Genomic DNA, 13257 nt, shown 5'->3' on the forward strand with positions numbered 1-13257 from the left:
ATGACAACACTAAAAGATTTTGGAAGCATGAATCTCGTAAGGAACATATAAAATGTTTTTGTGGAAGACCAACCCCCCCTGAGCAATTAGTAAAGAATACAGAAGGAAGCAGAATGGAATGAGATGCTTCTCAGGAAGTTCAACACAAAATCTAGGAGGCTACAACTCTAGATAAATATTAATGGCTCTATAATATAATAATATTTATGGCCCTGACTGCCATGCCAATTTTATGTGGTTTCATGATCGACCTGATTGCAGTGCCAGTGTTATATGCTGTCTTTGTGCATTATATGTAGAGGGATTAAAATGCCCCCCTAGTTATGTCATCCTGGCGCCAGGCCTGCCTGAATGGGACACACACACACACACACACACACACGCACACACACATACGCACGCATGCACACACGCACGCACGCACACATACATTCACACTTAGGGGTACTTTATCTCAGCCCATCCACCTACTGGCATGTTTTTTGGGAGCTCGGAGGAAACTGGAGAACCTGGAGAAAACCCATCGAGACACAGAGAGAACATTCTGATTGAAAATGGAACCCTAGAGCTGTGAGGTGGCAATGCTGCCTGCTACAACAACAACAACAACAACAACAATAATAATAATAATAACAATAATAATAGAGTACTTTTTCGGAGCTGCCTCTACGCTACTTGATTTAAAAAGCTTGTGGCGCTACCACTATGTTAACTGGAGTTCAAATGGAAGCTCAAATCATCTTTCATCTTCTACAAATGGTCTTTTATAAGTGTACACCAAATTTAATTTAGCTACAGTATAACACACCTAACGGCTTGACTGGCCAATCAGAATCAAGCATTCTACAGCACCAGAGCAATGGTCTCTATTTACAGGGTTGAATTATCCAGGTTATGATCCTCTTATAACCTGTAGATTAGGGACACTGACTCCTACCCATATATACCCTTATTATATTACATTACAGTACATCATTGGTGTATATCACATCAGATATTTCACATTGTATAACTTTTAGATTTACAGAAACAAAATGAAAGCATGAATCTAGTTGCCTCTAATAGTAAACTTTATCATGTATTTGAAAGATTCTGAACGTGTTTTTACTTTATAACGGCTTTCAGTTTTAAAATGTCGCGAACGCTCTATTCACCTCTGGCGGGGAGGGGAGCGGCTTAAACTCTTATACGGATTAAACTCTCTCTCGCGCGCGCGCGCCGCACCACTTAAAACTCGCGCATTTCTTCCTCTGCTGTACTTCTCACTGTTTGAGTGCGTGAGTGATGTCGATGTCGAAGTCGAAGCCGAGGCTCGCGTGTGTCGTGTGCTTGGCGCTCGTGTGCGCGGCGGCGCTCATCAGCGTGTGCGCGCTGCTGCTCGTGCGGATGCACCGGGGCTGCGAGGAGAACGGAAAGTTTTTGCACGCTGCCGTCGCCGCTGACTCTCTCACGTGCTCTGACATCGGCAGGTAACGGAAACGAAAGGCAAATGAAATGTGAGCGCGAGGAACGGAACCCGCAGCGGCGTTCTGTGCCACGCGCTCAGATTCCAGCACATAAATCCTGCGCGTGCATTATCGGATTGAGATATTTTATAGCATAATACTTATTATTATTATTATTATTATTATTATTATTATTATTATTATTATTACTCATTATTGTTTTATTATGCATAGAGATTATATATAGCACTGGTTAATGTGGGGTCCGGGGACCCTCTGTGGTACGTGAAGAATAGCAAGGGTGACCATGTTTTTATATGTTTGTTTGTTTGTTTGTTTGTTTGTTTAATATAGTGCTCTAAAGTACAACAGACTATTACCAATGTTGTTATATTTATTATTGAGGTCTTATCGTTATTAGGCAGTTTGACTGGCCAATTTAATTGTTTCAACCCAAACTTCACAAAGAACTCACAAATTATTAGTAATGCCAACTTGGATTTAATGTGTTCTGTTTGTGGAAATTTCAGGAATAAAAAACTACACATTTATATGATGAGCGTAATATTTGAATAGCCAGATTATGTTCGAAAGTGGGTGCAAAAGGTTTGAGAACCCCTGATTTATAGGTTCTCACAATCTTATAAGGATATCTTCATGTTCTCTGTTTAAAAAAAAAACCAACATTCTCAGTCAAAATGCTCATTTAAAGTAAATGTTTGATCACCTGAACAACAACGTCGAGTTAACTTACAGTGTTCATACATGTCCAGCTGGAGAGAACACAACACAGCAGATGATATTTCAGTACTGGGAATTTTGACGGATTTTAACTCTTACAGTGCTGAAGTAACATTTATAGTGATGTGCTGAATTACAGAGTAAACAGCAATGAACTTGTTTAATAAATACAGGTAGAAATGTTCATAGTTTGAACAGTTTCATCTATTACTTTTGATCATGTCTGAATGTATCTCCCAAAATAGGGATGAACTGAAATAACTTGCTTCTAATTCTGTGTCTTGTGTCATGTCAACATCAACCAGGGCTTATTTAAATGACAAGCTGTCAAAATGATTGTGTTCATTTTGTGCTCATGCTTCTTTATTCAGCACCAGCTAGTGAGAGAACAGCAAAAATCAGGTCTTGTAAATGTATTGTACCAGGGGGCTAGGCAGTGATGAAAAGTCCATGTGAAACCAAAACAAAATTGTCAGCAGATAGGGGTTTTCCAATTCTCTTTATACAATGCTAGAGGAAAAATTCACAGGTAACTGTTCATTCATCTTGAAACATTAATTCATTCATCTTCAGTCACCACTTTATACTAGTGAGGGTGGGGATGAATCCGGAGTCTATCCTGGGAACAATATGGGGACACACCCTGAATGGGACATCAGTTCATCTCAGCTCACCACACATTGGCATCACACCTGGTGGCAGTTTAGCATAGACAATCTTACCACCAGCTGGTTTTTGGGAGGTGCAGCAAACCAAATGGCCCGGAGGAAACCCACACGGACATGGGGAGAGCACGTGAAACTCTACAAAGACAGTAAACCAAACTCTGGATCGAACCGGAGGTGTGAAGTGGCAACATTAACCACTCCACACCCATCTTATAACATTACTTACAAAAAAAAAGTTTGTTACATCAACTGAAGTTCAGTATCAAATGGCAACATAGAAATTCTTTGAGAAATAGAGCTGCCATCTTTATTTACTGTGCAGTTCAGGTTTGTCAGTTCACAATGTGAAATATCATGTAGAAAAAGCCTGTTTTGTACTTTCTTCAGATGAAACCTCCGACTTTCAGCGACCACTGAATGGTCTCATGCGCAATGGGCCCAAAGATATGATACTGGCTGCTTCTTTCATAAGCCCCAACAGTCTCTATAGAGACTGAAGGGGATGCCCAGACTGAACCTCATCTTGCTCAATGTTGATAGGATTGCTCAACGCATGTTGGGGACAGACACACCTTCATTGTATTCGAATCCCATATAACCCCTATAAAAGTCACTCTTGACTGGAGAAGCAACTTTCCCTGAGGTTCAACCTGAGCCCCAAGCTCCTCACATGGGCGAGAACAACATCTTGTTGTTGAATCGCCAACTTCCTGGACTGCGTTAGAATTTTCAAGCCGTTCCGGGTAGTTTAGCACACAGATGCCCTGGAGTCGCAAAGGAGCCATGCACTTTGTCGCAAAAGATCCATGCACTTTGTGATGGTGCAAGGGGATAAAGCTAGACTGAAACAAAGAACCAATATTGATACACGTTGCCTCCAAATGCGAAACTCAGGAACTTCTTGTGACTGGGCAATGGAATACATGTCTTTTTTAGATCTATCGTCACAAACCAATCCTCAAACTGAGTCTGTGAAATGATATGTTTGAGCGCCAACCTCCTGAACCTGTATGTACGAAGAGCATGGTTCAGATGACGTAGATCTAAAATTGTCTGCATACTCCGGCTTTTCTGCAGACCAAGAAATAATGGCTGCAAAATCACAATCCCTCAGAGAAGAGCTACATGTTCTATGGCCCCTTTGTCCAAGAGAGATCTAATACCTGGGCTAACATCAGGCTCTGCCTGGTGCTGACTGCTATGGTGGAATGGGGGGGTCGAGCTATGAACTGGACCCGGTACACCTTTTCTATGGAGGATAGAATCCATAGAGACACATTTGGCAGTAGTTGACAATAACTTTCCACATTCCTGAGGGAAAGCATCAGATTTACTTTGCCCTGTGACAGCTCGCGGAACAGAGAAACTGAAAACATGGGACGACATTGGCTAGGGGAGCCCTACGGTAACACTGGGGGCTAGCTGCCCTAACAACCTCTTATCTCCTGATACCTCCCTCAGCGGCTCCTCAGAACCACTTTTTTTGCCTTTTCAGCATTGATTATCATTTTAAATCAGTCCTACTAGCAGGCTACGACTGTGACCGCCTGCTCCGCCTGGCTTTCTGCCCCTGGCTTTCTTCGTCTTCTGTGACTCCCTCACAGTTCAGCCAGTCTGCCACACTGCCATTGTATGCTGAGACCCACAAGCAAGACCCACTGCCGAATAGGCTTCGCCCACCAATGCCGAAGTGGTCTAACATAGCCTGGATGGCTAAATCGGCTCCCCTGATTTTCCTGCCACCACTGGAGAGAGGTGGGTCGCAAGCACTTCCTCCACCTTCAGCATAGCTTTACTGTTTATTTTTTATAAAACCCTACTTTAATCCCATGTCGCGGAATTATAAACACGGCTTTCCCCAGAAGCGTGACACTTCAAGGTGCTCTTCCGGGAAAAAAGGGGAGTTTTCTGCGGTTTGAGGAAGTGCTCTCCTTCTCCCTAACTTCCCCCTCTGGCCGCTTGTAGTCAGTATGTGTGTGTGTGTGGCAGCATGCTCCACTCCCATAGAGGGATGCACTGGCTCCCCCCTCTGGCTCCTTGGAGTCAGAAAGGGCGGGTTGACGCGAGCTACATATTCCTTTTTTTCTTTTAAACCCAGAAGCTATTTCATCGGATGCAGAGGAAAGACAGAAATAGAGCAGCGCTTGTCTCAGATTCCCCCTCCAGATCCATACCGGACACCCAGGATCTGAGCCGGCTGGTTGCCATGACAGCGGCAGGCCCAGAGTCCTGAGGTTCCGAAAGCCATCTCGCTTCAGCGGAGAAGTGAGAGAGCCACAGCGGAGCCGCACTGTAGCGCTTCACTCTCATACACTTCACACAGAAAGTGTCCCCACCTCCCCTTGTAAGAGAAAGGAGTAACACTTCCTGTCAAAAAGTTTTTAGGTGTGTTCACACAAACAGTCTGACATGTGGTCTTTCGCTGAAGATAATAAGGCTGACAGTGTGGTTCACAGGTGCCGTTATAGTCATGCCACGGGCATAATTTTCACGTCACCTGACCAATCTCTCTCAAGCAGAGACAGTAGAATCATTCCCAGTACTACATACCGGTGAGCACTGAATACACTTCAAGCCCACTTCAAGCACTTTTATTAAATTTACCTGACTGCTTCAGCAGGACAGTTTTACCTGATGTCTTCAGTCGCAGTGACGGCAGTTGTCAGGGGCAGGGAAGAGTGGAATTAAAATAAATGCACCAATTACAACAAAAAATCATGAGTTTAACAAAAAAAGTAGTTTAGAGACTTCTGAAGCAGCACAACAAGTGGGTATCCTGAGGGTATATAATAATATTCATCCTTAAAAGTCGTTATATGCAAACAGCAATGGGGGAGTGTATGGCCCCGAATACACCACTGTGTATGTGTGTGTGTGTGAGAGAGAGAGAGAGAGAGAGAAATTTTAGCAGGCAGCATCCCATACTATAGAAAGCGATAGCGTCGTACTAAGCTTAAAACACTAACATTTACTTAATGTATGAGCAAAAATCATGAGCAAAAATCACGTTGAATTGATCTTACATCATTGAATTATGTATCTTTCATCTCAAAACATAAAATAATTCCACAATTCCCCCCTTTGGATGACCCTAAAGTCATCCATTAAAGTAAGCTTAAACTTTCTATTTGGCAATACTATAACCACTGGCCAGGTGATTATCCATCTACATATCCAATAATAAGGACAGGTCTTACTCTTCTATCCACGTGCCACATAAAGTAGAGTAATAATGTCCCATTAAATGTAGGCATTAGACCTATTAAGAGGAGTCAACATAACTGTAGTTTCTGTTACCTGAGCCTGTTTCAGGCAGGCAGCAATAGCGAATCATGACATAAGAGGATGACAAGAAACACCATGAAGCACAGAATTCCACAGCCATATTGCCACCAGGAACCCAGCCAGGCACCTAACCAATCACTGTTAACTTGTACCGAGTCAAATCTATGGTAGGTACCACCTTGTTGTGCTAGGACATAATAAAACAATCCAATTTTGTTGTTAGCACTTTTCCAAATTGCACAAAATGTCTCTCTTGAGGGTTGAAAATCTAAATCGCAAAGCCAAGAGCAGTCTAGAGCATGGATTATGCTTGCATTTTACTACACATATGCATACACAAGTTCAGGATATAAGCCATTGTATCCTGCAGTATAGCACCATGTGACTCTGTGTCCGCAGCTGACTAAACAAACTAACATTTTGACTCAAACTGCACGTTTATGTATTATTCTAGACAGCTATTGAGTACTAACACAAGCCAGATTTATCTATCATGGTTAGTGTTTGAATTTTAAAACCTCTCTTGTAGCCTTCAGAGCTACCAAAAGATATGTCTTGTGTATCCAATTTCTGGATCGTCTTAAAAACATTTGATTGGAAGGTCATGGTTTTTGATTTGAGTCTGAAAGGAAGAGACAGAGCTTGTCAGAGCGACAGAGAGAGGCAGAAAGGCACATGAAAATGTGAAATATTTTACCGTTTGAGTTGAAAACCAGATAGACAGGGTGTTTTGGTTCTGATACGTGTGATAGATACCCAGATACATAAGCCATTCAGGCTTGAATGTGAACAATGCTGCTTGTGTTGCACTGCTTCTGCATGAGCCCAGAAAGTCATGTACCAAGTATAAACCAGGCCTAGAAAACACACTCAGGTAATCAACAGAGTACATGTTTCAGAAGAAGTTGAGAATACAATCCAAGGGAATACAATTAAAAATGAACAAAAACACAGTGGAATATTATTCAGCTCCACTTTGGGTAGAGAGCAAATGAGCTGCTGGGAAAACAAATTTTAGGTAATTGTGAACTCTGGTGAAAGATGGAGTGTTTGGAGTTTGCAGTGTGACCATTAACCATTATCCTTTGCTTAAAATCACCGTGCAAGCTGGGGTAGACCCAAGTACCCATGCTGAAATTGGTTAATCTGTGGCCTGTGTACAAAGTCCCAAGATACTGTTGGAGCTAAAAAGTAGTAGATGTACAGTGGATTCAGATCAAACATTCAGAGCCCTTTACTTATTGCATACTTTATTGTGTTGTGGATTTGATTTAGTTGATTTGATGATCAATCTACACTTAATCGCCCATAATGATGAAGTGAAAAAAAAAACATTTTTAGCAATCTTTTTTTTAGCAAAAATTAATTAAAAATCAAAAACTGAAATTTCTTATTCATAGAAGTATTCAGACTCTTTGCTGTGGTACTCTAAATTATGGTCAGGTACATCCTGTTTGCTTAAATTATCCTTGAGATGTGTCTAGAACTCAATTGGTGTCCACCTGTTGTAGTTTGATTTGATTGGGCATAGTTTGGAAAGACACACACAGTTTAAACTGAATTGTCAGAACAAAAACCAAGCCATGAAGTCCAAGGAACTGTCTGTGGATCTCCGCGATCAAAATTGTGGCAAGGCATAGATCAGGGCAAATATATGAAACAATTTCTAAGACTTCTGAGTCTTCCCAGGACCACAGTGGCCTCAATAATTTTGAAATGGAAAAAGCTTGGCACAACCTTGAACCGTCCTAAAGTTGGCCATCTGGGCATCATGGGAAGAAGGGCCTTGAGGTAAGAAAGAACCCAACTGTCACTCTAAAAGAGCTCCAAAAGTCGTGTGCAGAGATAAGAATCTGTTGGACTGACAACCATCTCTGCACGCAAAAAGAAAGCTCTATAAAAAGACGCAGCGAAAATGTAACAAAATGATCGACCAGTTCAGGGATTCAAGTGCAGGTGGGTCTCATCTGTAAATACTGTAGCTTTGAGTTCACTAAATTAGCTCGTCAAGTAGGCTATAAACCACCGTTTCACTACTAGCAAACGTTAGCACTATTACTATCGTCACTCAAAACATGCTAAAGGACAGCATTATCTACTGTATAGTTATAATACTATGTAATTTACCTGACAAATATCGAAATTTATTATTTTAATACAGCTAGCAACAAGCAACAACGACAACACTTTTCCAAGCTATGAGTCATAAAAGGTAATATCATGTTCAATATTAGGATTTTTCAAATTAGACATTGTCATGTGCTGGCCCAAATTTTGCCTATTACCTGAAGACACTTAACATAGAAACAGATACTCACATATTCAATTGGAGCAAGAAAAATAAGACACCAGCCGTGAGTGAGAAGAAGCAAGGGTCCAGGTTTATTCGTTCCGTTCCACCACACGAGATCCCCACAGTTTGAGACGTCCCAAAATGCGATCTCAAAAACCAGAGCTGAAGCTCTTCTATTTATACAGTTTTCTTAGGGTCAGGATGACCCAGACATCAATATGTTTAGAGTTAGCTATCCCGGAACACCATTACGTACATCAATTGGGACTGTTGAGCGACCCTTATCACGCAAGTGCAGTTCTGGCTCCAAAATATATTTTGTTTTGTTTCACTCTTTAAAAATAACTTGACCTTGTCTGTGTCGCTTCCTGACTGGATTTTCGTCGAGAACGGACACTTTCAAACACACCATCTCGACATTATGAGTAAATTTTATGTTTGTTCTACATTTCTTTTTTTGTTTATAGTGCTTGCATGTACATTACCCTATAAGAGTTTTTCCTGAAACAGAATATGAAACAGAATATGAAACAGATTAATTTCTGTTTTCTGCATACACACCAGGCCTCTGTGTGTGTGTGTGTGTGTGTGTGTCTCTTAGTTGACCTTCTGCCTGCGTGCAGACGTACTCCACCCACACCCCCAAGACCTGCCGCACTTAATCAAATACATGTATTGTTATCCCCCTGCGCCTTGCTTATCTGTGTGTTGTGTCTTAGGTGAACATCTGTTCATACAGTCCACCAGCCCAGTGAATTCTCAATAAGATTACATATTACTCATACTAGGTCTCCCTCGTGTGTATTTCATGTATATTTTATATACAACATTTCCCCCTCTGAGGCTATAAAGCCTCACAAACTACACGTATATATTGTTTTGAACCCTGATTCCTTTGATTACATGTTGATTAACTGTGTACCCCCTAAATAGTGTTAGTATTAGTGACTAATATGAATATTGGCTCTACACGTCCCTATCTTTCTCAACTGGGCCTATCAGCCCTCAGTTTTGCATTTGTCGGGACTGTGCAGTGTGTTGCTTCTCCCCAAAAACCAAACCTCGCACTCAGGGGTGGGCGAAAAAACCTCTAAGGAGGAAAAATTCCCACCCTGCCAGCACCATGTGCTCAGCAGCACCATTATACTTTTCTCGTGCCTGATTGCGTCACACTTCGTTGCACATCACATGTCATATCACAAACATTTTATAACAACCCAAATTGACAGTCTCTGTTGGCAGTATCTCTCTGTATGCTGGTTGTCTTCGGCCCAGGCACTTTATGTAGTAACATATATTTAGGCAATGTAGAAAATTATGATGTGGTCATATCTTCTGGTTCTAGTAAATACTCTAGCAGCTGCATTCTGGACTAACGGGAGCTTGTTTATGCTCCTACTGGAACATGCAGACAGTAAGGCATTGAATAATCCAACCCAGAGGTGACGAAAGCATGAACTAATATTTCTGCATTGTGTGGTTACATTATGTTTCTTATCTTAGCAACACTTCTGAGATGAAAGAAGGCTATCATAGTAATATTATCTACATGAGCATCAAATGAAAAACTGGAGTCAATAATCACACCAAGGTCTTTTAGTGCTGAACATGACGAAACAGAAAGACCATCCAGAGTTACTATGAGATCAGAAAGCTTACTTCTAGCTACACGTGGTCCTAATACAAGTTCTTCTGTCTTGTCAGAATTAAGTAAAAGGAAGTTAATAAGCATCCAACGTCTAATGTCCTTTACACATTCCTCAACTTTATTAAGCTGATGTCTGTCATCTGGCTTCGCTGAAACATACAACTGTGTATCATTAGCATAACAGTGGAAGCTAATTCCATTTTTACAAGTAATTTGACCCAGAGGTAGCATATATAAAGTAAAAATCAGTGGGCCTAAAACAGAAGCTTGCGGAACACCAAACTTAATCCTCAGTATGCTCAGAGAAGTCTCTGTTTACATCTGATAATGATCAGTCAAATAAGAGCCAGGAGAGGGCCATTCCCTTAATGCCAACAACATTTTCTAGTCTATCAAGGAGAATAGTATGATGAATGGTATCAAAAGCTGCACTAAGGTCAAGCAATACAAGTAATGAGACACAACCCTGATCAGATGCCAGTAGTAGGTCGTTTACCATTTTAACCAGCACTGTCTCTATGCTATAATGAAGCCTAAATCCTACAACCTTTTCTAAGATCTTGGAGACAAAGAGCAGACTTGATATTGGCCTATAGTCAGACAGTTGACAGGGGTCAATGGCCAGTGCTAAGGGAAGAATTAATTATTATAGAAGGGGTTTGATTACTTTGATTGTTTGCATGTTTCTGTGGTGGTTTTATTCCTAGTTAATTTTGCTACAGTTTTAAATAAGAATCTAGGATTATTTTTGTTATCTTCAATTAAGGTGGAGAGATGGACTGATCTAGCAGCACTAAGAGATTTCCTATAGTTCGGGAGGCTCTCCTTCTAAGCTGTTTGAAATGCTACCAATTTCGTTTGACGCCATTTACGTTCTAATATTTGAGTGGTCTGTTTTAAGGTGCTGGTGTGATCATTATACCAGGGTGCTAGCTTTTTCTCTCTAATTACTTTTCTTTTAAGTGGAGCTACCTTATCTAGCGTGTAGCGGAACGTTGACTCTGAGCATTTAGTCAACCTTAGGAGTGGATCCTAACATTACATTCTGATAGACCCCTACTGAATCTAGATTAGATACAACCGCTATTCTCAGTGGGTTAGGGTTAGGGTTAGAGCTTTGTCTAGAGAAACAACCGGGTTTGAGATAAAATCTGCAAATTTACCAAGGAATTCAGAATATGGCCCTGGGGGTCTGTAAATAATTAGCAGAATTGACTCGGTAGACTTATTTTTTCTGGCTACATTTGTTATATTAGTATAAAGAACTTCAAAACAGTTGAATTTCTGATTAGGTTTTTGTGTAACGCTTCGATTGTAATTATAAATAAGTCCGAAACGTCCTCTTCTGCCAGTCAGACGAGGCTGATGTATATAACTGTATCCAGGAGGACTAGCTTCATTTAGTACAATGCACTCATTTGGTTTAATCCATATTTCTGTTAAACACATTATATTAAACTCCTGATCGGTGATGTTTTCATTAACTATAAGTGCTTTAGACATAAGATATAATATTTAACAGTCATTGCTTCAGATCAACGGTGCTGGCTGTACATTCAGTATGATCTAATTTTATGTTAATTAGGTTACTAAAACAAACTTTCTGAAAATTTCGACATTTTTTCATATGATTAAAGTATTGCTACAACTGTGTAATCGGAATCAGCAGTCTAAGGGGAGTTTACCACACCATGTTTTTGAGTTGGGCTGCCATTATATGCAAGTACACAGGAGTTTGACACACATTCATTACAAATCAGTCACTCTCAATACACACAATTACAAGTGCACAATCTCAACAACATCACGAGGTCAGTGAGCAGCTTGAGGGTAACAGCGTAACAATAGAGAACACACCTAGATAGTCAAACATACACACTCAGTGGGAGAGAGCTAGATGTGAAAAGACCAGCTGCTTTAGGTTTTTCTCGAAGGTTGGGAGATTATTAGAGACTAGCTTCGTACCCAAATCACAGTGTTTTTCAATACAAAAAAGCGGCAAAATCATTTCCAACACTAAACAACTGCTAGTCTGGAGCTGAGGGACCTGTTATATTATCGCTGGATTTTAAAGATACCTGACCAGCATTGGATGGGATTTTTTTGTTTTGGAAGTAAAGGAGATATGCCAATGAATCTATGGAAATATACACTTTACTGGCAAGTGCAGTGGACTAATTAAAAGCTACACTGCCTATACTAATGCTAACAAGCCTTCTTCTATGCAGCTACATATTTACAATGAACAAAAAAAACAAAGTGTATTCTAAAAGCTGAAATAAAGCTCATAACATTCCCTGTGGTTGGTTACGATATTTGATATATAATGTTGTGTTAGCTGATGGCGTAATTGTTTGGCTTCTAAAAAGCAGGGCACTAATAAAGTGTTAATCCATGAATAATTCTGCTTAAGAGATTAGACTCACTCAAGCACAACTACAAATAAATAGGGAAGAATCTGTGTTCTTAATGTAAACTGTTCTTGAATGTCCTCCCTTTCCCAAACATAGAGAAGTCTCAATCACCCATGACATGCTTCATGTCTGAAATGGCTTTGGTGTCGAGTTGTTCAGACTTGTGTTCAGACTCTCAGACAGACTTCATGGTTACTAACATTGTATGACTCAGAAAGTTAAGCTGATTACCAGGGCCCATTTATTTCTTTTGTCTGGAAACACCTGGCAAAACTTCAGCCAGTGATGTACATCATTTTGTCTTGTCCTTTACCTTATATAGTTATGTAGGTGCCAATATTGATGACACTTTATTCTACTTGTCCTCCCTGAACACATTCAGCATGTCTGAACAGTGCTGCAGACACAACTCATCCACAGCTGCTTTGCTGAAAAATATGTGTTATTTACTTTGATTACATCATCATGGACAATTTGGTGGTGCCAGGGTTAGAATTTCAGTAATGTCAAGGACAATGCTTTCAGGGCTGTTCCTAACTTTTGCAGGTGTTTTATTAGAGACTTCAGCAGCACCATAACTGCCCTTCTCGAGTCACTTAGAGTGTCACTTACACCAGTCAGCAATAACATTAAAACCACCTGCCTAATATTGTGTAGGTCCCCCTTGTGCTGCCAAAACAGCTCTGACCTGTCGAGGCATGGACTTGCTGTGTTATCTGGCACCAAGACGTTAGCAGCAGATCCTTCAAGTCCTGTAAGTTGC

General features: G+C 40.7%; 1 protein-coding gene across 1 annotated transcript in view; it reads left to right on the forward strand.

Moving 5' to 3' along the window:
* Positions 1-1197: 1197 nt before the first annotated feature.
* The window catches only part of ggt5b (gamma-glutamyltransferase 5b), a 30988-nt gene continuing 18928 nt past the window's right edge, over positions 1198-13257 (forward strand). Inside the window, exon 1 of the mRNA XM_053645341.1 lies at positions 1198-1469. Coding sequence (XP_053501316.1) covers positions 1285-1469 — 185 coding nt within the window. The 5' untranslated portion in view covers positions 1198-1284. The remainder of the gene's footprint in view (positions 1470-13257) is intronic.

This window comes from Ictalurus furcatus, chromosome 16, assembly GCF_023375685.1.
Source record: "Ictalurus furcatus strain D&B chromosome 16, Billie_1.0, whole genome shotgun sequence".
Lineage (NCBI taxonomy): Eukaryota > Metazoa > Chordata > Actinopteri > Siluriformes > Ictaluridae > Ictalurus > Ictalurus furcatus.